General features: G+C 30.8%; 2 protein-coding genes across 6 annotated transcripts; both read right to left on the bottom strand.

The window, feature by feature from the left end:
* Positions 1-961: 961 nt before the first annotated feature.
* On the bottom strand, positions 962-13003 carry LOC126837348 (peptidyl-alpha-hydroxyglycine alpha-amidating lyase 1-like). Its single transcript, XM_050571236.1, has 9 exons — positions 12687-13003; positions 12134-12188; positions 11504-11753; positions 11121-11425; positions 9813-10010; positions 9492-9710; positions 9324-9416; positions 9012-9140; positions 962-1632 (listed from the first exon to the last, which is right to left on the bottom strand). The coding sequence occupies exons 1-9, from the start codon at positions 12762-12764 to the stop codon at positions 1445-1447; spliced, it is 1515 nt and encodes a 504-aa protein (XP_050427193.1). The 5' UTR covers positions 12765-13003; the 3' UTR covers positions 962-1444.
* Positions 13004-14158: 1155 nt separating this feature from the next.
* Positions 14159-24573, bottom strand: LOC126837285 (nose resistant to fluoxetine protein 6-like). 5 transcript variants are annotated; one of them, XM_050571131.1, is made up of 15 exons: positions 23321-23473; positions 21362-21500; positions 21176-21298; positions 20005-20207; positions 18517-18740; positions 18311-18417; positions 18060-18241; positions 17481-17638; positions 17085-17253; positions 16715-16908; positions 15818-15959; positions 15543-15732; positions 15256-15398; positions 14694-14808; positions 14159-14623 (listed from the first exon to the last, which is right to left on the bottom strand). In XM_050571131.1, the coding sequence occupies exons 2-15, from the start codon at positions 21495-21497 to the stop codon at positions 14562-14564; spliced, it is 2148 nt and encodes a 715-aa protein (XP_050427088.1). In that variant the 5' UTR covers positions 21498-21500; positions 23321-23473; the 3' UTR covers positions 14159-14561. The 5 variants fall into 5 exon arrangements, with proteins under 5 accessions (XP_050427088.1, XP_050427086.1, XP_050427087.1 ...); XM_050571129.1 differs by lacking the exon at positions 23321-23473 and adding an exon at positions 24450-24573 and having other exon boundaries at positions 21176-21500; XM_050571130.1 differs by lacking the exon at positions 23321-23473 and adding an exon at positions 24201-24329 and having other exon boundaries at positions 21176-21500.
* Between the last annotated feature and the right edge of the window lie 412 nt (positions 24574-24985).

The following is a 24985-nucleotide window of genomic DNA, read 5'->3' as shown; positions in this document are numbered from 1 at the left end:
ATAATGATAATGACTTGTGATGTACCACTTTCTCGGTGAAACGGTCAGAATATCATACATATCAGATTTTCTTAAAACAACTATTTCCAGCAAATTTGTATTTACTTTGTGTATTAGGTACAAGGAGTGCCGCGCATACCTCTGCCCGGATGGATGCAAATACTTACTTTAGGCCACGTTTGATGAACTCTTCGATTTAAAATATACGCACCGATAGGGGCCTTACTGGTGGTACACGGATACGGTTTTGTTTAACCCGGATCCAACGTTATATAGAAATATACATACATAACGTTTCGTTGTACGCCGTTCGAACGGATCGGAAATACTTTCGGGTATCCGCAAATGCCGGGCCTTTTGTAAGTTTATCTTTTGACTGTGTACCGCAGCCTGCTGTAATATGCAATTCAATTGGGTGTGCAGACCCCTTTAAACCGTGCACGGGACGGTTCCTAATAAACAATATTATATCGTATACTGGGTTGTATATGTTTTTCGGTATTATACGAGTGCCGTACTATTTGAATTGTCCGAATAGACCGGTCGCAAAGACTTACTATGTAAAGCGATCCCGTCCAGAGATAGTCATCGGTTTATTGCTTCAATTAAACAAAATCGAGTCATGTTCGGGAAGTCGTCTAAGCGGGCAAACAATGCGTACATGCTTTCGGTTTAGATAACAGGGTTTTGGGTTTGTATTCACGTTATTGGGACACAAAAGCTATTCCCGGGGGCATTGCGACCGCGCACGGGTCACAGTTATAGAGTCTCTCAAAGCTCGGAGGCTAAATAATAATAATAATATCTTCTTTGGAATCCCGGGATCGAGGCAATTAACATGAGTTTACAAACTGCAAGAAAATAACATCACCCTTGCCCGTCTTCACACCGAGGAGGTAAGTCAGTACGGCGGTGGTGTGTAAAAAAAAAAACGTTTACATACGTTTGTAATTGCACTTTATTTGTCGACAATAATATATATATATGTATAAATTGATCGTTGACGGCGATTACAATAGTTGTAGAGTTTAAAAGTTATAAAATACATTAAGTATACGGTTTTTGATTATGCGGTCGACGCGGAATTGTGCACAATTCCACGGTCAAACGAACGCGCACGAGACAGTCTTTCAAAGTAAAATAAAATAAAATGTTAAAAGGCCCTGACGACAATACTAATGTGTAACATAATATAAGTATTATAAGTATTCAGTATTGTACTATAGAGTATATTAACAAATAGATTTCAGTACCCTACAAATCGACACCGCCGACTAGGAGTGTCGTAGGCATGTCATTTTCCCCGATTTTTTCTCAACGTTATTCCAATAAAAAAAAATCGAGCTACGACCTTTTTTTTAATCGAGGGGGTGTCGACGTGTAGGAATGATAAAAAAAAAAAAAAAACATTTAATCCGAGGCCCTAAGTGTGATGAGTGTAAGCTCAGGCTCTCACTTTCAGATCGTTGTCTTCGTCGTCGTCGTCGTCGTCTTCGCTCGCTTCGACCGTGGCTAGTTTTTCGAAACCGGCTCTTTGCTTGTAATTGAACATGTTGCCCAGCGTGAACCCCTCGGCAGCAACACCGGTCGTCCTGGGTTGCCACCGACCAAGTGCCGCGTCCCTCCGGTGAACTGTAAAACAAAGTAAAAAAAAACCCTCGTTATTTTCTCAGCTCCACGGAAAAACATTCAATCGTGGATATGTTATCTCTTATCTCTAACTGCAAGTGAAAGTGTAACGCGAAAATGGCGACATTGAATTTCTTATTATTCAGCCAGATAACATGGATTAAAAGCATGTAAAACGAGCACGGATCTAAAGGGGGAGCGTGCTAGGATGGTAAAACACACCCCTTGGGATGTTGCCATCTGGTAAAAGACAAAAGCTGCAGCACGCGTGTCCAAGAACGTCCCAGACAATTATTTTATCTGAATAATATTTTTCAGTAGGCTGGGCGCGTTTCTAAACAATTGTGATACATTTTTTTCCTACTAGTCATTCAACGACTGTCATTTCACCCTCAATAATTTACTGATAACTAAACGTGACTGTTAAAAAACTGATAATACATTAGAACTCCCGACGTAACGGTATGCAACACAAGTTACTACCTTGCACGGGCTTTAGACAAGAATATTGTGTCACACTGTTTATAAGTTTATTGAAATAGTGTTATCTCGAATTATGTTAGTTGTCAAATTTCACTCAATAATTTTTAATTAATTTGAATTATGACTTCTTTTTTTTTATAACAGAAAGTTTTAATTTATTGTTTTAGTTATTTTTTAATGACAGAAAGTAATTCATTTTAATTTGTCACCCAAGTTATTTTTTTTCATTATTGAAAACCATTTTTTTTTTTTATAAAGGAAAATTTTTTAGCGGTGTGCTATTAAATATGCCACTCATCACTCATGGTAATCGTTTTGAAATGTAAGCGCTTTATATTTTGAGGACTAAAAAAGGTCATGTCACCAGGCCTGATAGAGACTACAAGACCTAAATTTTAGCATCCCCCTTAAAAAAATTCTAGATCCGCCACCGAAACACATAATTTAAACAAAAAGCTGTTAACGAATATACAGGGTTTTGAATAACCAAAACGGTGAGATAGTTGCCCCTTTACCCTGTACAACAGCGTCATGCAGAACAACAACAAATCCTTATCCGACGGTTTAATTAATTTAATTAAAATATAAAAAAAACACAAAATTCCACCTCAAAGAGACCAGAAATGATTTTCGTTTTTTACTGCAAAAGCTCAGACGCGGCCATGTGGTCGTAATGTTCATAGTGTTTTTACTCATTAAACATTATGTCTCCAAAAGCAACAAAAAAAACAATATTTTTTGTTTTAAGCCGAAATAAGAACACAGACCTATTTTAATAATACTAACCGCGAGTGCTGGACCAAAAGCTCGGATTAGACTTTTTTCTTTTGGTATATATAAATGAGAAAGAGAATATTTTTTCAACGTTTTTACCGGTGTAAAGACTATGTTTTTTTCCCCCTAGATACCATCGGTAGAGAGATGGGTTCCCGCTAACAAATCCTTTCGGAAATTGTTTCAACGTTATGTTTTCACTAATGCTTTCGATATAGCTCCAAATAGTGCGGTCGTCGCCAAATGGGACCCGAAATACTTCAACAAGGTCATACCGCGTTATTAGCACAGTATTTGATCGGGAAAAATAGTAGTTTTAGCGGATGAGCTTACAGGATTAACACTACAGGGGTTAAAGTAGATCAATAGTTAAGTTATGAGACAGTTTTAGGAGCCTGTATTGTGGTAAGTATATACGAACAAGAGCTGATAGTTTAGGAGTGGCGTCAATAGCGAGTAATTTGAAATATAATAAATTAAGCGGTTTAAACATGTTATAATAAGGGATGAGAGAGTTAAGCGCCAATAGATTTAGACCGAAGATATGTGAAGTGAATAAAGAAAAGATGATGGTTTGGCTAACCGAACCAATTTGTATGGGATAAGATGGCAAATGAGAAAAAGTATAGGTACGTGAGGTGGTGAAAACCAAAATAACACAAGTTATTTTTACAAGACTTTTAACGAGAGCAAAATCAAAATTGTATTGTTTAAATAAAAATTGTAAAACCAGAGCATTTGAACAGTTGCATTGGCCACAGAATGTATGCATTGACAAAAAAAACGTATGATCAAAACCAATTTTTTGAAAAAAAATTTGTCACTGCAAGTTAGTTTTTTTAGCCCCTCAAATGAAAGATGACATTATTGATATAATATGTGATATATTTTTTTTATTATCAAATTATTTCCGTGTTCTTGTTTTTCCCTTTAAATTTTTTTTTTATTTGAACACGTTTTTAACTTTTAATTGTATGGCGGCTGAATACGTTTATGAGCTACAACATTTAGATTCTTTAAAAGTTTTAACTTGAAACGTTCGCGGTTCGCCCGGCTAATGAATGTCTTAAGTTTGAAAAAGCTATAAAAACGGATGAACAACTGTAAGGTATTTAAAAACAAATTACCATTGTACATTTCGGCCGTTATTTAAAGTTACTCGTTAAAACGCCACCAGTGTAAAATGGGGCCATACAATATAAAATAATGTATTTAGCTGATATCGTGGCGGTATAGTTGGTTGTTTGTTGGTGTTAAACAGGAAATCAAGGGTATAGACGGCAAAACAAATATATATATTTTATTTTATTACACAATGTTTGTTCAAGGAAACACTTGAAACGAAAACGTTTTTTTGATAACGGACTAATGGTCCAATTAATTTTTTATCGTTCGCGTCAAGCTATGCAGGGTGACTTTCCGCCGTAGTAAAAAACAATAAAACATTGCCATTAATTCAATTTAACGGGGAACCAGCTCCGGAGGTAATGTTCAATTTCCATACAATAACCGTGAACGCTGATTTGCGGTAATTATATTTTTACAACGTGTAAAACTCGGTGTAGACTAGGTGTAAAAAAAAAAAAAAAACTTCACTAAAAAATCCCATACAATAAAGAGTCAAGAGCCTGGATGATGGAGAGAGCTCGAAAAACGTACAGAGAGGTCATCATAAAACATTTGGAAATAAAATAATAATTGGAAAAATGCATATTTGTAGTCCAGTGAACCAAATCGAGTATCGTCGACAATACAATACGAGATAAAACAACTAGAAAAATCTGATTAATTGTATGTTTAATATCCAACGTAAAAATATAAGACCAACAAGTCTAGTCGTACATTTTTGAGAGAAAAAAAGAGTAAGGCGTTTTCTTGACGTCTTTGTGTATCGGTGTTTCTTATCGATACGAATAATAATTGCAGAATTAATTTCAAATATTACATTATCATTATTGCTATGCGCATCAAAAACGAGTTCGGGTATAAGACGACAGTAATTAAATTTGTAGAACTCGAAAAAAAGAATAATAAAAAATTAAGTCAATATATAAACATGATTGTGTACCGTATTTTTTAGGAAAACGAATGGTAATTGTTGTACCATTGCTTTGTGTACACTTTGTCTCTGTCAATAACAATAACGATAATTTGTTATGTTTGAACGTTCAGTTTGTTCTCTATCAAGAACGAATCTCATTAATTTCGTACTGTGTTTACACCGGCCAAGTTTTAATGTTTAACGTCTCGTAATCGGACCGTGCACCAAATTATTATTACTGCGGACCGTCAAAATGATACAGAAATTGCACTTCATGATTTACGATATTGGAAAGTAAGTTCAAACAGTAAGCACTCTACTAAATTGGCCGCCCACCGCACAATTGCCAATTTATAAACGCATTACTCAAAGGTAAAGCGCAACCGAAAAACATAACTGAAATTCGCCAAACAAACCTCTAATTGTTTACAAAGCGTCGATGGCGAAACACAAATGTTATTATATTATTATTGTAGTAAACGCATAATACACTCTATTTTTTCATTTAAAAACCCTGTTGAATTTCTTAGCAATACATATTATATTAAACATGTTAAAGTCGTCTAAAACATATTTTTTTTTTTTTAAAAGTTTTGCTCTGATGTACTTTAATTATTTATTATAGTACAAAAGTAAGTTAAAAAAATATATATATTTTGGCCTATCCGAGGTTAATTTACTATTTAAATTTATCTATTTATAAATATATACTTACTGTAGACTAAAAAAAAACTAACACAGGAAATATACTTCTTCGACATTTTAAAGTAATCTTTAAATTACAACATAAATTAATAAAATATTAAAAAATTTATTTCAAGGACCAAAAAAATGTTTGATTTATTATTGGTTTAAAAAAAAAAACTATTTACTAACTTGAAAAAACAATTTTTTTATTTTTAAAATGGACTAAGTAGTGATATTTAAATACCTTTCTCATATACATGCAAGTTTTTATTCATTATTATCTCAAAAAAAAGATATCAACTGCACACTTGATATTTAACTAAATAAGACAAAATAGCTTTGAGTCACCTTTAAATATTATTCGATTAAGTTAAAATGTTGACATTTTCTTTCTTTAAACATAAATTGAAGATTTTTCAGGTAAACTAATTTTTTTTTTCAAGAGTTTTTCCATTTATTTTTTTTTTTTGCTAGTATTGAAATACGCTAGCGATAATAATATTCTACCTTCTTTTTTTGCCATAAAACCTAAAATATATATTATATTTTTAAGGAATTATTTCACTGAATCCCAGCGTATCGACTGGCGAAACGATTTATAATTTATTTTGTGTATTAAATAAAATCTAAAAATTCTAAATTAATTCTGACATCCGTTCTGAATTCAGCAAATAATATACTAAAAACAAATTTTAAACAATTAATCAAATTCACAAGACACAAAAAAATACCACAAAACGGATTTTTTTTACAGCCATTTAGATTTTTAAGAACTTTTTTTTTTAATAAATTTATTTTTGTTCAGATATTGTGTATTGCAGTGTATATTATATTATTCTGTACACAATATTATGACGATTCCTCAATCCTCAATGACATCATCAGTGTTCCATCGGTTTAGCCAAACGTAATTCCTACTAACTATTCGACAAGTTTCGGAGAGGGCTTTTCAAATGTATTGTCCGACCAAAGTGTAAAGTCGCTACGTGGTGACGGTGAAACGTATTACCTATCTAGTAGTGTAGATTAATCGGCATAGTTGTAAACTGTGGACACGCGGCTTTATTAATTACTCGGCCGTACAGTTGACCAAATAATATACTTACTTAGGAGACTTTTGCCGCGGTTGCGTACCTCGAACACAAGTTTCTAGGTAATGGAATAGTTTGAATGTTTCAAGCAAAAATGCGAAAATGAAGTTTTCAATTGGAATTATTCGCAGCCCGGAGCCAGTCCGTTCGGAAAATACCCAAATATCGACAACGTTAATTGGAAATTAAAAATATTATAAAAAGAAACCACTACAGTGGGCGACGGGTCATATTGGGTTAGGGGAGGTCATAGGTCAACCGGAATTGTTATTTAACAGTAAGTGATAAAATCACTTTCACACAAAAGCTTCAATGGTAGAAATATAAATATCGATAAAAGCATATTGCGATGGCAATAATGTGCTTAAAATTGTATATTTAGTTTTAGGATGCATTTTTTTTATGACTTTTCGGATATTTGGCGACTGTTGATTCACTTACGTGTTTTCGTCATACAACAAAAAACAAGCAACCAGCATCAACCCTAATTTTATTCAATTTTAGTCCCATTCTAGATTGATCTTTGGTAAAATTTTCAGACATTAAGCCCAAAAACTACACAAAAAAAGCGAAATAAATGGAATGTTTTCATCCCATTTGGAGGAAAAGGGTTTTTTTTTTATATCTGTTTTGGTTATAATCCGGCTGAAACTCCACCAAGTCAAAATTCTATAGAAAACCCATATCGTTCATATTGTAGTAAATTAACATCAGTCTTATTCACTAACAAGAGTACCTACTGCTAAAATCTGCCCTAATGTACATACCTCTGCACTTGTGGTTTTATGTGCCACTGATCTTATTTTAATGTGGTTTCCAAAGCCTGCGCCATGTTTGATGAACTACAAACACATTATTTCACGTACATAATAATAATATGAACGTAAGCTAAGCCCTTAAAGGACTTTGCGATGTGATTTTCAGGTAATACTCAGACAAACGCGGCGATGCATTAGTTGATTAAACGTACTTAAGTAGTATTAAAACATATTTTGTTTTTAAATACAAATTACGTGTACCTACGCGCAGCAGGTAATCTTTTAAAAAAAGCACACTTCGATGCGAATCGGATTACAGATATTACACTAAATGTCGGTAAAAAAACTTATATATATATATTATATAAATGTATTTATAAAAGGTCTTTGAACCCGAATTAACCTAATAACCTTATATCGTTACAACAACCCCACCCCATCAAAAAAAAAAAATTATCTATCGACCATAGACTCAATAAATGAAAACGGACGATATAGGGGAAAAACCAAAATATTAAACAATAAATGTTTAAATTTTGAAATTGTTTTTAAGGAATTTATTGGACAAATTTTTATTTTTTAAAAATAATTAGTCGAAAATGACTTGGAGTTCGGAAGTTTGAATATTTCCACTTTTGTACCAAACGCTTGAATAAATAGGTATAAAGGTTTAAGGTGAGGTACAAATTTCAATTATACCCTACAGAATCCAAATTCGAAATTATATTTTGCATGACTAAATGACTAAATTTAGAGTTATTCATTTTATTTTTTATTGTTTTTAATTTAAGTTTTTTGTAAATCTCGAACCAAACATTTTTTGTTATGTTAAAAAAACAAACATAGTACAAAACCAAACACAGTTAAATTAAACGTTTGGTTTTTTTTAGATTTTTTATTTTTCGTTTCTTCTCGTTTATAAGGGAGAAAAAGTAAACTTTTTTAAACATTCCTAGTAATAATATCTTTTATAAAAATTCTTATAATAAAAAAAAAATTAAATTCTTTGTAAGATAAGATTTTAAAATAAAGTAAAAAAACCTAATAGGTACGCTTTAAATACATGCTCATCAAAATATTGACCTTATGCTTCCAACCCTCCCCCCGTCCCCGCCAAAAACAACCGGACCGAGCTTGTGCATAATGATTGCATTTATATGTATTTATTTTATTTGTTGTAATATTATACCTACCTACTCATAATAATTAACATACAATGCATTTGCATAGCTGTTAATCTAATTAAAGAATAGAACTATTATAACAGTACTTTTGATAACATTATTTTCTAATGATCTAACTGTTCTAATTATTTAACATTCGATTAACTTTTAATGTGAGACTTAAAAAACAATAACCACCATAAGTTCAAAAAAAAAAAAAATTATAAATTTATTCAATACAGCGACAAAATTGCCGTCATTCACGTCAACAATAGCATTTCATCAAATGCCATTTTCGATTTCTTACATCTATTACATTTCTATGCAATAAAGTACTTAGGCTTTAAACACTATTAAGATTTAACGGTTTATCGTTAGGACTTACTCATCGACTTTGTTCTTGAATATATTAGAACGGTGGCGAATATTGCAGCGCTAAAAAACAAAACAACGGCAAACAACAGCATTATCACTATGACCTTCCGACTGGATTTATCACGGATGCCGGACAATTCTGAAAAAATAATTTAAATTGGATGTTTAACTTTTATATTTGTGCAAAATGTATAAAAAAAAAAATACACTAAACAACTAAATAAAATACAAAATATAGGTACAATTTTTTTAATGGAAAAACAACTTTATACATTTTATTTGGCTCGCATGGTTTAGTATAGGTTCAATTCCTGTAACTTACTTTCCAAATCGTAAATGTTAAACGAAGAGTCCGTTGCGTTATTTGGAGCTGTTGTGGTGATTCGATTCAAAAACAGTTTTTGAAAATATAAATCTAAAATATAACAGGTGCTATTAGTACTTTGAGTATTATTATTTTTTTTTTAACAAATTGAATGTCGAAATATACCCAAATCGAATTTCCAGACATGAGACGGTACCAGTTCAACAACATACACAGATTTTCCGTCCGGAGAAGCAGCCATATCGTGCGGTCGTGAAAATTGATTATCGGCAGGATGAAATCTGCCAATTAAATTCAATGATGTTGCATTTACAACAAACCCTTCGACTAAGGATTCGGATATGACATCGGAATTGCGATCATTGATTATATAAAACAGTCCACCTGTAAGGAAAAGTTAGCAAATTATTAAGGTTAATAAGTTAATAATAAGATAAATTTTGTTCATATCGTGAGACTAGATTTCAATTCTAAATCGAACCTAACCTGCTATCGGCGAGTAAGCGACACTAAACACACGTTGAAACATGGTCGATACTATTTCAAACTGGAAAGTCCCATTGTCTATGCTGAAACACAAAACTCTGCTGTTTTCGCGATCGGCTACGCAGATCAAACCTTTGTCCTCGGCCAACGTAAGAGCATGTGGTATCCACAGTTGGTACGGCGGTACAATGAGTTCACCTGAAACGATACAGCAAAATGTATTACAACAATGTTCCAAAAATTGTGGACTACTATAAAATAGTTAATAATTACTTAGGTCTAAAACAACTAATTCTTATTTTAAGTGACTTCTAAAATGCATAATATGACAACAGTTTTCAAAACATGGAGTGTTTTTAGAAATGTAAGTAGAAATATGTTTTTGTACAAAAATATGTTGTAGGTATGCATTATACAAACTCAAATATAAATTATGAAAAAACAAATACCTCTTTCTAATACACATATATGTTTACACATTTTAGCTTAATACTAAGTTTTACTGAAAAATTGCCTTTACCATGCACCTTAAAAAATACTAGTAGAGAATTAGAAAATTGCTTTATTTAGAGAAAACAACTAAATAAGTTCTTTATAAAATATGGCAAAAGCAAACAACGTACATTGGTAAAAAATTATCAAACAAACAAATCAACTTGATTTTAGTAACGTATACAAATTTTACAACTTATATTAAATAAACACAATGCAAAGGCTGTAAAGATTATCTAACTATATTAGCACAGACTTAACAAAATTAAAACTTTGAGATGTAAACCAAATCCAACATAATTTGTTACCAGTGACAAATCTCTTTAGTGATATATCTTTTTGACCTCGTATTTTATTCTGTATTTTTTACCGACATCCAGTACTCGCTGTTCATTTTCTTTTACCAGTCTGATTTAATTTATTCTGTGCCGTTAGATGCTTATAATATTCATGTAAAACTAACAGTATGTAATCAATAATTAAAATAACATAATATTTACAATTATAAAGAGTATTAAAAATTATTTTTCTCCATTTAAAGCAACTAGTTTGAGGCTGAATATTTATTTAAATGATTAAAACATTTGATTTATTATTTGTTTGCTCGTTAAATACTGTTTAATTTTAAATTCAATTTTGGTTGTACATTATCTATTATAGTGGAGAAAAATGCTAATTTATCGTGCTTAACTCCTCTTTATCATCAGTTGTAAACAATATTATTTAGTTTAGGCAATTATAAAAACATTTATTAAGTGAGACGTACATGTTAAACACGAAATCTGTATCCTAATTAAGTTACCGTTATTTATCAACCTGAGACTTTGGTAGATCTTCCCCATTCCAACAGAACTCTCCCGTCGGCTGAAAATTTTATTATACGCGAATTACAATAGCCGTCAGCTACATAGAATTCGCCATTAGTGGTCACAGCCACGGAAGTTGGCTTGCAGAAGTTGTTTAACTCGTTCCCAGGTTCAAAGCGTACTCCCAAAACCATTAATAAATTTTCCGAACAATTTTTTGTGATAGGCCCAAATTTGAATACTTGATGTAGAGCTACGTCGGTGAGCCACACATTGTCCTCATGGTCGACAGTGATGCCGTGTGGCATGAAAAATCTATAAAAGAATTAAATAATTGTTATAAAAAAAAATATTAGTACAACAGAGATATTACTGCGGCTATAAGTCCGTTACCTGTTTGCTCCCCATCGGTTAATCACCGTACCATTGTTCGGATCTAGAACTACTACCGTCGGACTGGAAATGGGTCCTTGGCCTTTATCACTATACACATTGTTGTCTAAGAATGTGGTTTGATCCCATTGACGATTGGCTCGGTGAAATATATGCACCAGTCCGTCTTTGCTCACAGAAACGCCAGATATGTGTCCGATACTGCCGTCGATTTTACGTGGATACGGCCAACTCAGAGCTTCATGTAAGTCTGTGAATCATATTATTTAACACAATGTATTGTAATTCAATATTAACTATTTAAGTACAAGTTAATTAAGCTAAGCTGTCAACTCGAGATGTACATTGACAATATAACAGCCACAGATATAAAGAACAATGGCAAACATTTTTCTGAAATTAAACTTAGCTAAGCGATATAGTATTGCGTCAATATTTGTACCGACATTGCTTTTCCTTCTGTCTAAAAATCATACTATTATTGCCAAACTAGGAACTTAAAACGGCAAAAAGAAAATTTTTTTAATATTATGCTTGAAAAATTTAAGAACCTCAAAAAAATCTTAGTACTCAAAAATAAACTAGAAATTGGTAATTAGGCAATATATTTTAATTGTAAATAATACTTACGAAATTCATTTGGTACATCGTGGTTGGGTTTGTTTGTACTGTATAGTGAATCGTTCTGAAAAGCCATTTATTTTGTTAAAATTATATCAATTAAAGAATCTTGTTTGATAATAACTATTTAACAAATATTGCACCTAATTCTCTGTATTTTATTATACATTAAATGCATATAAATTTAAAAACATAACAGAAAAATTAAAATAATGACATTAGTAACAAAGTTTACCATAATATGATCAAAATATACTAACTACCTATATCAATACAATAGGAATTTAATGGGATCAAAGTTACTGAAAAATTACTAAATAACACAATCAATGTTTTTTAAAAAAAAAATATGAAATATGGCAATAAGTAATAACGAATAAACGTCATAGAAAACATAAACATTATTAATAATTATTGTGAATAAACATATTGGTGTTGCGTAACAGCTGCTACGTTAAGAGGCAAACGGGTGTTGATTAGGTTAAAATAAAAAAAACCTACTTGAGCACACGTTGGGTGAGTACAAAATAATAGTAATGTATACGAATAATAACAATATTACTTGATCGAGTATTGGATCCGACAGGCCCGGTTGACAGTTGTTGAAAAAGTAGACAAATATCAAAACGGTTCTATACATTATATTGTATTTTGTTCAGCGTGTTTGCTCGCACATTTTTCGGACGATCGTCAGACGCCGGATCGGAGTGGTAAATTAAAATAAAAAAAATCACTATAGATCATACAATAATATTAATACTACTATAGATCGGTGACGTTAAATTTTTAACCGTGCGGGATCCATGGGAAACTGTAACTGATCAACAAGTCTGCGCGGTGCTCTTCGGCTGCTGTTATCAGAGATTATGGCGTTGTACAGGGTAGTGCGTGGGCGGCGGTTTATCTCGCTTGATCAATAAACAGTTGTCGGCGACGCCATCTGCTGGCGGTCGGCGGTAAATGTGTAAAATATTTATCCAGATGGCGTGCTATGATTATTATATTATTATTATTATACCTACCCAGCAAGCAGTTGTATGCTGCGGCCGTCCAATAGAAAGAGAACCGCGTTTTTGTTTTTCTACTCCTAAAACGAAACGCAGTAAATCCACTGGAAACGCCTTTGAAAATTGATTAGGTGTACAAATATGTAGTACCTATACCCATGGGCCATGATTGAAATAGGTGTGCAGTTTTTTTGCACTTATCAGGTATACGGTGGTATACCCCTTCGTCATCAAATATTCGATGATAAAAAGCAAATATATCAGCGAAACGGGAGCCAACATCAAGTATATTATATTATGTACCTTTCGACCAACATATTATTGTCCTATTGGGGAAAAACACAGATGGTAATGTTGTCATAGATCAACTTTTTTCGAAGCTAGAAAATCGTATTAATGCTTACCAAATTATTTCTGACTATTTTATGTTCATCTCAAACCCTGTGTTTGTCTGGTATGGTAACGATAAAAGTGATGATTCAAATAATGATAATATGTATCATGTAAGATATGTCAAACAAAGTATTCAAAATTGCATGTGTTTGTGTACAAACGATTTGTACCGTTCACTTGATAATGAATTGATATAACTTTGTGAGTACTGTATTGTAAACAAAGCTATAATCAATGGGAATAAAGTTAATATTCGTATAATTGATCTTTGGAAATAGTTCAATGAAAAATCATTGGCGGAGAGGTAGCAGGTTTTTTTAGTATTTATCATCAGTGATAGGTAAAATAACTTACAGATAAACGCTTCGATGCAAAACTCTAAATGGTAGAAATATTAAAAATCAATAAAAATATCACAACGGTAGTAATGTGCTTAAAATTGTACTAACATATTAAAATGCAATCTCAAGCTGTACCTGTAGACTGTTGATTTACTTACACATCCAAGCAGTCAGGTTGTAATTTTCAACACATTTATATAGTTAGAACCAGTTGGAAAACAGAATTCACAAATAACCAACGAGGAGAGATTACAATAATTATAATTTATAATATAACTTAAAATTTACAAGACGTAGGCGTGACTTATGTGTATAATCCGTAAATAATAAAGTGTTCTAATAAAATTGATTTGACTTCAACATCATTTTTAATGGTTAAATTTCAATCCTTGCTCAACATTAATTTTATGATACACTCTTAAGGATTAGGTATTATCAAAAGCAATGAGTTAACTTATGCGTGAGTCGAAGTTTATTAATTTGAAACTATTGATTAAATGTTTGTTAGCTTGTTGTATTGCCAGTGGAATTTGTTTGTTGTTGTCTAACACTGACTTACACCATTTATTCATACAGTGTATTTATTATTTATATAAAATGATACGCCTTAAGTATTAATATGATATTTACAGTAAAAAAAAAAAGAAAAAATCTTGGCGTCATTACTATCTTCTCAGTACAATAAATGGTTTTTGATTAATTAATTTTATGCTTTCCATTCGAAACCGTATTAGATAGCTCCGGTTTTTGATATTCAGCTGAAAATGTCCATACTAGTAAATTTTTAATTGACGAAAATTATTTAATCCTTAAAATAATTAGCCTTACCTTCTAAAAATGCAAACATTTTATTGAACATTCTTAGACACGGTGTTTCGAATAGTATAACTATTAGCATACTGACCCATAGGGATATCATGAAGTCACCTTGGACAGACCAGAACTAAAATATACTCATAAATTAAATTCACATCGATAATGTTTAGGCGGGTACACAGGGGGCGGAAACCACATTTTAACTTTTAAGTGGCTAAAAGTGTAATTTCTAAAAAAAAAAATATTGTTAGGCACTTATAGTGCGAACATTTATTTTGAAAAAATTAGAATTTTAGATTGCCTTGTTTATCTAAAGAACAATGTTGAAAGAAGTAAAAACATTTTAAAATGTATGTTTAATCAATCCATACGATTTAGGTTTAATTTATGTATTTAATTATTAAATGTGACTAGCTACAACTATAGGCCAATTTTTTTTTTGGAAAATAAATGCTCACACTTATGTTTAACTAAAACACATGATCAAAAAAATACTTTTAGACAAATTTGGCCTCTTTTAATGTGGTTTCTGTCACCACTGTGGGGTGTAGTGAAAATGATTTGTGTTCCATACCCAAGTCCACCAGCTTAACTCCACCGGTGATTTAACAGAACCCAGGGATAGCATTTGAAACATGTTGTGGGTCAAGTATATACTGTACGAGAATTTTGCAATTACGGAATAAAAATGGCTTCCGTATAATCTAGTGATGTAACCTGAAGAAATATAATATACAACTAATATTTTTAAAACACAGGTAAACACAAATATGTAGGTATATTATTACAACATTTTCAGATTATTTTGTCAGTCGGATAAAAAATAAGGATTACATTTTTTTATTATCATTTATTTTTTACCAAAACCGGATATTGCGTTGACGACGATTAAATACGATATGCACAGCGAAAACACAATCCTGTGCAATGTATAGAACAGTATGTGATGTCTTGGGTTGTATTCAAGTCCCGGTATATAAAAGTAACCGGTCAAAAGGTGACAGACGATTATCAGTATAACACAAGTGACAAAACCGAGTGTTCTGCTTTTCTATAAAATAAAAACAATCAAGCAAGACGATTTCAATACACACTTACGACGCTGTGCAATGCAAAATATATCGTATTGTACTCACAGCAGACAATTTGACTCTACTGTGTTTAAGTTTTGTGTACACGTATGCCGCTGCTATCCCAATCAGATAAGTTGTAATTCTCTGCTGACTCTTTGTGTAAATATTAACGAAATAAGGATTATTTCGAAGATCCATCGCAACACTATACACATATTATACATGTTTACAATTTTTTTTCTTCATTTATAGTCTCGAAAATAGCTAACTATTAAGAGATTTTTTTTTACATTTTAGCTTTGATCCGTAGCAGAGAAGGTATTGTTTTTACAATAATTATATGGTTTTACTTTATTTTTTTGTATCGGAGCCAGAGCGACATCTTTTTAACCATTGAATAAATTTCTTCATGTAACAATCTTACCTATAGATAAGGATTCGCACCTGAAAGGTACATTATTGGGCCAACAATTAAATAAACTTACCCATTCCCCTTTAAAATTGAAAAAAAAACACTTAAAAAATGTAAATATTTTCTAACTTAATAAAAAAAATGTCATAGCCCCTTTTCCATATAGGAGGACTGGAAACTTTTTCTTAATTTTAAGTTTTTAAGCTTAAGATCTTAAAATTCAACTGAAGATAAACATAAGCATTAAGATATGGATTTGCATCAAAGCGTTTATTTAAAAATGATTTTATTAGTTTCAGTTATAAAAATTATTCCTGTGTGGACCTTATATATTTTAGTTTATATATGTATTAATTGTTTTTGAAAATTGTTTTTTAAATTTTTTGTTATCAAGGACCTATGGCGAAAGAATGTTATAAAGAATCTATGATAAAATATTCAAACATTTTTTAACTTAATTCACACACACACATTAGGTGATTTCACAGGGGATGACCACCCTCCTATTACATAATATAAATCAACGCCATACATATAATTATTATTACCTTGCACTTATTGTGGATAGTCCCCTTAACTTCTTGTTGTAGATCGTCATTGCCGGTATGTACATAGATGCTGAAAATACAATGGCGAAAATCCAAAGGCCGACTTTTTCGCACTTCCACACAGCGTAAGATAAAAATAACCCAATTATGAAAAAATGCATATCGCACGCTAAAGACCAGGTTGGAATCATACACTGAAAAAGCCAAGTCCATTGTGAAATGAAAATATATAGTCCACACCAAAATTTAACATTATATTGGAAGACATACTAATTTGTGTAATGTACAATACACAAATATACATATAAGGCATACTAATATCATTATTATCTATCTAATTGTAATGAATAAAAAATAATTTAATAATTACGAGCTCCTGAGTGTTGACGTAGTTATTGATGAACAAAATGTTGGTCCACCAATTTCTTCGGCAATATTCTACTTCCGTCTGGATTATAGCATTCCAAAATGGACCATTACCCAAGTACGGGAAAATGGATACATGCAATAATAAAGCCATTATATATACTGGCCAAATTCTAAAAAAAAGAATTCAGAATTCAATAAGAAAAATATTTAACTCGTTGGTGTATTGTTGTGCAGATGGGCTGAACTCTACTTAAAGACAAATTTTGTTGCTAATTAGATCTTTTTTTCGTTAAGAATAAGCATGTCGTTTTTAGTGTGATTTTCTCGGTTTTAAAAAGAGTAACAATAATTATCGCGGCTCACCGAAAAAAAAAATATAACAAAATAAACAACTTACCTCGACATTCTGTAAAGTAGAATGAAGAAAAAATTCAATCGCTTGGTTTTGTTCAGTCGTTCGGTTACCGAAATATGCATAAAAAACCCAGAAATAATGAAAAACGTTTCCAAAAAAACTTGAGACTTTATTAGATTTCCCCAAAAATTTGTTAAGACCTATAATACAATACCAACGATATTAATGAGTCGACGAGACCAATAAAAATCTTAACTGTGAGCTGAACGCATTGAACTCAATACATTGAACGCGTATTGCATATAGTTATGAAAATGTCCACCAGTAGGAGGCTGCCATTTTGTGAACAGTTATTGTTTTATCCATGATATTTATTGTTTTTTTTTTATGATTTAACAAATACATAACCACGGACTATACGAAAATAGTCGGTGATGTGACCGTGTTGTCATCAATTAATCTGCTATTTTTAATGTGTATCGTGGAAAAGTAACGTAGCATTTTTACTTTCCATGAAATTGGTACACAAAATGGCTGCCTTTCGGGTCGGGGCATTTTTCAATTTGAATACGCGTTCCGTGTATTGAGTTCAGTGTGGCTGAATGAAATAATTAGACGTACGTTGTTAATGAACTCGGGATTTTCCGTCGGAATCACTAAATTTAAATAAAACCTATGGGCGAAAATGACGAAAGTGGCACTGAGGATTTTCAATGCATTAATTGCCGATAGGTGTTCGACTTTGGGCTGTTGAAACACACTCTTCATGCTCGACCTAATCGAAAACGAGTGCAATATTGTTCCTGAAACGAGCAACAATGAATAATAAATATGTACCGAGACAACGAATCTTAATAATTATTATCACTCACTTAAGACCGGGTGGTTTTTCGAGTTGACATAGCGATCAATTTGGATAACGTTCATTTCGTACAAAGTCCCGACAATATTTACAAGAATAACGAGCGTTACAATTGTGCTGGGGAAAACAAATCATTTTGTTATTAACAATAAATTAAAACTGCCAGTGAGGTACCGATGTGTGTTAGTTGGGATTAAATTTTTAAACGCCATTTACTAAAATGTCACGAGGTATCCATCGGTGCGTCGAGCGTGTGATGTTCTTTTGGATGTGTACAAAGCAGAGTTAACAGAAACACTGACGGATATGTTGTGACTCTGGAAGGCGGGTGTCAATAGTTCTTCAATTGACGATTGTACGTCTTGGGCATTACACGAGTCTGGAATACATAGTGCCCAATTTATGTTGTTGATTTGAGGAATTATGGGATTGTCTTGAACCTGGAAATAAAAAATAAAAAATAAATATATATATATATATATACATTAAAACTGAATTGAAGTCTGAATTCATTTTTAAAGTAACGATTTTTAAGTATACAGGCTGATGCATTACGGATAATACACTCATTTTCTCCTAAAATAATTGAAATTTTATGGTTTTTGTTATTTTACAACATTATAAAATTACTAAATATTTACTGTTTTAGTATTTTCCAAAACTCTGTCAACTTTTGAAACTTAAATGGGAACGTATATATGTAATTAACTGTAGAATAATTTGCTGAACATTTTTGACTGGTGAAAACCATTTTTGGATAATTACTTTAAATTTATTAAAGTTTAGAACAGGAGGAAAGGTGGAGTGTAGACTGTAGAGTTATTTTTATGTGCACGCATTACCCTACCGCAATCCACCTCCCGTCCTTAATTAACTTAATTAACTTTAAAAATCCAAAATTGGCTGTCAATCGGTCAAAATTCTCAGCAAATTATTCTTAATAAAATGGCTTTAAATCTTAAATTAAAAAAAAATGTAACAAAAATAATAAAAAATTAAAAAAAGTAAAACAGTTAAGAGCAATAAAACCCGCGAGTTTATAGCGCAAATGAGTAAAATTAATTTTAAAAAAAAATCTTAAAAATACCTATTCACTAAAAAAAGTTACCTATTTTATTTGTCCTATCTTTGCGAAACACCTTGTAGATAAGTACATAAGATTTCATACCCATGCGGTATAATTAAATTTGTACATCACAAAAACACATTTATTTCTCACTATAGTCATATTTTTTAAATTATTTGCTTAAAATTAAGAATTTATTGTTTATTTTTATATTTTAAATAATTCATTAAAAATTAAAAACCCAAGAAAGTCTTCATGCCTAACCCGACTTGGGAAGCGTTTATTATTAATGATACTTTGTTATGTAAGAAAACTACCTATTATCCATGTACGTATTAAACTAAAGGGATTATTATTATTATTTAATAATTATAAATTGTTTTTTTAATGTTGTCCGTATCAACGCTATACATAATAATACAACGCCTATCTGATAAAAAAAAATAGTGAACTCTTAGTGGCACAATTTATTTCAATTAATCATATTACAAGGCTAATACCATATTGTTATGATTACTACATGTTTGATACAAGTTGGATTTGTCGGTGGTACATGGAACTTTAAAACTGTATTAATATTTAAGATGGAATTTGTTTATTTCTACTATTTTATAATTAATGCAGGAAGTAGGAATTACTTTCAATTGTTCCCAAGCAGATCCTTCGTTACTTAATGGTTTGGCTGGATCTCCAGGAAGTCTAAACCGAATATTAGCCAACACATAGGCGCTGTATAAATTCAAGTTTTTTGATTGTGCTCGCAGACACTGGTCAAAATGTCCCATTTCGTATGTAATACCGGATAAAAGGCCACCGGGATATTTTCCTGAAGAATCGTACACTAAAAACAACATTTCAAAATAAAAATAATTATTATGATACTTTGTTTTGTATAATCACAACGTTATGATTATTGTGATAGTGATATTGTTCATTATTGTCCATTTATCGCCAAATATTAGCAATTCATAAGTATTTTTTTATTTAACAATTACATGCCGTCTCATATTTAAAAAAAAATAATCATCCATTTTGGTAAATGTTTCTATATAGTTAGGTAATAAAATAATAATTCTCAAAATCCTTATTATTATATGTTTATTAAAGTATAATACAATAGAAATTAATTGTAATTTGACATTATATGCATTAATTATAAAAAAATGAAAAAATTTTGTATTTATCATATTTTAATTTAAATTAATTATAATTTGATATTGTGGATAACTATTTACATTAGTTCTAAAATATTAAAAATTCCGTTGGTTTTATCTGTATCAATTAAAAATATTAAGCTTATTTTTGACTTTTTTTTACCTAAGTTGGGATGGTTAGTTAAAATGTAAATAATTTTCTTGTCAACTGAGAACAAAATTTAACTTGTTACTAAGTCCTTAATTGTTAAGTGCCTCTAAACTAGGATCTATAAAGGCAATTTCTTGATAAAACTACATCGTATTATACAATTTTGTCAATTTCCATTTTAGCAGTTTTTTTTATAACAACGAAACATCCAATTTAATCATGTTTTGCATAATTAGGTATTAAAAAAAATGCTCAAGCCTAAACAATTTTAATAATTATATGTGTATAAGTAAAATACTTTCAAAACGTTGGGGATTATTAAAATAATTCAAATAATTGCATAGTGATTGTTAAATAAAATTGTTTGTTTTATACATTTTAAAGAAATAAAACAATAATTTAAAGATTGTTAGGCCCCATATAAATAATACAGAATTTTATATTATAAAGCATAAGTAAAGTTTTTTTTAATGGATGCAATATTATATTTCACTTGTTACACACTTTGAACTGCCCACAATTCCTGTTTGATTAAATTTTCCTTATACAACTTCCCATCTTCAGTACAATTTGGATTCTCCTTAGAAAACGGTGTGAATTCGCCCATCAACGTAGCAAACATATTACCTATCCACAGTGTATTGTTATAATTATTGTTTTTGATATTACAATATTTTGGTTCCAATTCACATCGTCGGTTTCCATCAATTAGTTTGGACGGCGGTAAGTATGTTTTTGAACTTTCCGAATTTGAAATTGACGATTGAAAGCTATATTGTATTTTTTGGCAGCTCACGGCACATATAAAAATCAAATAGACCTTCATTTTCTACCATGAAAAAAAAATTAACATTAGATTAGATTTACATATATAATTAATACACTATCTAATTACGACTACGCATGTTCTCATCTGACATGTTTCAGTTTGTGTTGTGTTTTAAACTAATTTATAATTTTTAATATGTATTTTTGTTTACCATCAATTTTGTATAATTTGAAACCGAGTGCAAAATGTTCAAGCTACATTTGAACCCAAATAATACCTAACTCCATAAACTAAGAGTCAGACCTATATTGAGACAACTGGAATACAATTGTTTCTATACAATAACCGATTAATCTAATCGGTCAATAAGACAATTTTCCGATATGCCATTATAGTAAATGATTATTTGCGATAGAAAAGTAAATGAGGTTTAATGTTATCATTTACTGCTTTTTAATAGTCTGTGTATAAATATAGCATCCATCCGGGCACTTAGTTCCAATGTCCATACCACTCAGATAAATTAATGGTTAATTAATTGAAACTGAGTAAAGCCACGTTGTAAAAGTCATAATAATTATAATATATAAAAATATAGATATTCTTTTGAATTAAAAAAAAAATCAACCTTTATTGTTTACCTGTACAGTTTCGCATCGAAGCTAAAATAACATAACCGATCAAATATAGTTGGGTTTATCGCTAATAAACATGACGAGAAGATTATGGAGAAACCAAGCACAAGTCTCAACACAGATGAATATGTATACTGCACAAATATGTCTGCTACATAAAACTATTTCAACTAGGTTTCATTTTTATAAATATTAACTAACAAATTACAGAACATCTGCTTATTGTTAAAAAAAAAAAAATTGAATGGTAATTACCTACTAACACTATACTTCACGGAAAGCACTTAACCTGGAGTTCACTAAACGCTTAGAGTTTAAAATATGATATTGTAAACATTATAATGTTATTAAAATTATTATTTAAACAGTATAATATGCTATATCCGAGTGATTAGTTAACTATGATCCAATCAATATCCCAGAAGATATAAAGATTCTTTTTAATTGTTCTTTTTTACACTTTTATAGTTAATAGTTCACCCAATTTGAATATATTATTTTCTAAAAAGATTAAAATTAACTAACTATAATAGTCGGTTACTACCGCACCCCCCCTTCCTCCCTTACTAAATTTTAAACTTAAATAACTTTAAGAGTAATTATCTAAAACTGGTTATCCAAAGTTAATCAATTATGTAAATTACCATTTGAAAAGCTTAAGTTCATAAGGTTTAAAACACATAAGGGTTGATTGGTTATACTTTTGGAAAATGTATTAAAATAAATAAAAGTGTAAACAAATTATTGAATAATACCTAATATTTTCTAAGATATTGACTAGGTCATAGTGAACCAATTACTCAGTACATAATAATAATTTCTACACCGTATGGATTCAAAAATTACTCAAGACGATTCAAACTTTAAGGTAATTTATAATTAACATATCACGGTTTTCGCTTTTTTATTGAATAGAAATTAAAAGAAATAAGATGATCAAATAAAATATGAAACAAAAATATATATATATTTTACAGTTAATAAATTACTTCATTTATTTTATATTTGGTATGAGATACTTTCTAGATATAAAGAGATAAATAGCCCTACTCACCTACTGTCACATACAGATACAAAATATCATTAGTTTTTTTTCATCAGAAGAGTGTTTTCATTTCCCTAACCTAACCTATTCTAACCGGACTGATTACACTAAGCACCTCAAAACCATATATTGTATTATTAATTCGAAAAATTTGGTCAACTATTAACTAATAAGTTAAGATATAATGTTTACATTTCTACCTTTGTCGCTATGGAACTAGTTACCGGCAAGGAAACGGAGCTGTTGAACAAGCATACACAAAAGAACTTGAAAAATGCGTTAATCAACAAGTAATTTTTACAGACTTTAATTCAAGTTAATTAGGTCTCAGTACAAAGATGGTAATATATCTACTGACTATGCACCAGTGCTTATCTGGTATGGTTTATTACTATACGTACGTCTGGTATCCCTACCTACTGTCTCCCACGTTGTTATCTTAGATTTTTATTTTGGGTAAGACCTTTTTTCCCTACATAATCGATTGGCTTGCTAACACAATACAATATACAGGTCGATTCATTAAAGATCATTCACTCGTTCTCTCTTAAAATAATCTCAGTTTTGTAGTCTTTCTTTTTATAGAAACTTTAGAGAGTTTATGTTATATTGCAATATTCAAATAATTTGTATCTTTTTAATTTTTTTTCCGGAGCTCTAATCACCATTTAAACTGGTCGACAACCAGATTTACTGATTTACATAGGTAGTTACTTTTAAATTTACTTAAGTTTAAATATTTACGACGGGAAGTGATAGAGCCCTGGAAAATACTATAAAGGTAATAACTTTATAAAACTGTAAAAAAATATAAACAAAAATGTTTTTTTAAAAAAATTGAATAACTACAAAATTGCAATTATTTCGAGAAAAAAAATTGGTTTTTAACCTTAACGAATCACCCTGTATGTAACCTGTCGTGAATTGGGCGACAACGACCGATTTAGCATGATGATCATGGACTTAACGGTAACAAGTATTGTATAGACAAAAACATAATTTACAGAGTTATCAACATTTCACGTTAAACCACATAATTTGATGATATAAATTAACCTCGAACATGTTACTATAACATACCTTTAAATATTTGAAAATCTGCGCCAACAACTATATTGACCTGCAAATAAGTATTCTGTTGTTCATAGCTTTGTAATAAATAGTCAAAAACTGAGGAAATTTGATACACTTTTTCCCTCGTAATTGGAGAAAACTATTTTCATTTTTCCTAATTTAACATTACCCGACCGGATTTCTTGCACTAAACAATTCTAAACCGTCTTTCATATTATTTATTTAAAAAAATTGAGTCAACTATTGTTAACTTACACTTCTACCTTATTCGGTATAGAATTAGACATAAGTTACCAGCAAGGAAGCTGAGCTGTTGAACGAGCATACACACACGAACTTGAAAAAATGAGTTAATCTAACGAGTAAAAGTTACTGTCTTTATTTCAACTTAATTAGGTCTTAGTTCAAAAGTGGTAAAATATCTACTGGCTAGTACCAGCGTTTTTATTTTTATTTTTAAGCGTACGTCCGATATCCCTACCTACTGTCTTGCCTACACTTAGGAAATTTTTGAACAGAAAAAGTGGTGATTAAAAATTTAATTCTAAGTATTAAAATTTATATTTAATTTAAATCAAATTAATTAATAGTAACTTTCTTTGTAATCGCGTTATTTGATAATACGATTATACATGACAGCCGCAGTACTGTACAACGTGTACAGTAGTATAAAACCATTATCAATAAATTATTTTTCAGAAAACCTTTTTTAAATCATTGTTTGCTTGTGGTAATATTTCAATAAACAGTTTAAAAGATATGTAACTACCTTGTAGGTGTAAACATTTTTT

Source organism: Adelges cooleyi, unplaced genomic scaffold (genome assembly GCF_023614345.1).
Source record: "Adelges cooleyi isolate 19-005CV unplaced genomic scaffold, UGA_ACOO_1.1 ACOO_flye_CR_arks_rails_tigmint_CR_PRNA_248, whole genome shotgun sequence".
NCBI classification, from domain to species: Eukaryota; Metazoa; Arthropoda; class Insecta; order Hemiptera; family Adelgidae; genus Adelges; species Adelges cooleyi.
Note: the sequence above shows the minus strand (reverse complement) of the source record. Positions and strands in the feature narration are given on the sequence as shown.

Bases quoted from the DNA above. Each gene is read 5' to 3' on its own strand.
- LOC126837348 (XM_050571236.1), bottom strand. From the start codon at position 12,764: ATGTATAGAACCGTTTTGATATTTGTCTACTTTTTCAACAACTGTCAA. The intron at 11,754-12,133 runs GTAAGTATTATT...TATGATTCACAG, and splicing joins CGATGTACCAAATGAATTTC to ACTTACATGAAGCTCTGAGT. The intron at 11,426-11,503 runs GTAACGGACTTA...ATTCTTTTATAG, and splicing joins AACCGATGGGGAGCAAACAG to ATTTTTCATGCCACACGGCA.
- LOC126837285 (XM_050571129.1), bottom strand. From the start codon at position 21,497: ATGAAGGTCTATTTGATTTTTATATGTGCCGTGAGCTGCCAAAAAATA. The intron at 18,242-18,310 runs GTGAGTGATAAT...TGCTCGTTTCAG, and splicing joins GAAAAACCACCCGGTCTTAA to GAACAATATTGCACTCGTTT. The intron at 17,254-17,480 runs GTAAGTTGTTTA...TCTTTTTTTTAG, and splicing joins CTACTTTACAGAATGTCGAG to AATTTGGCCAGTATATATAA.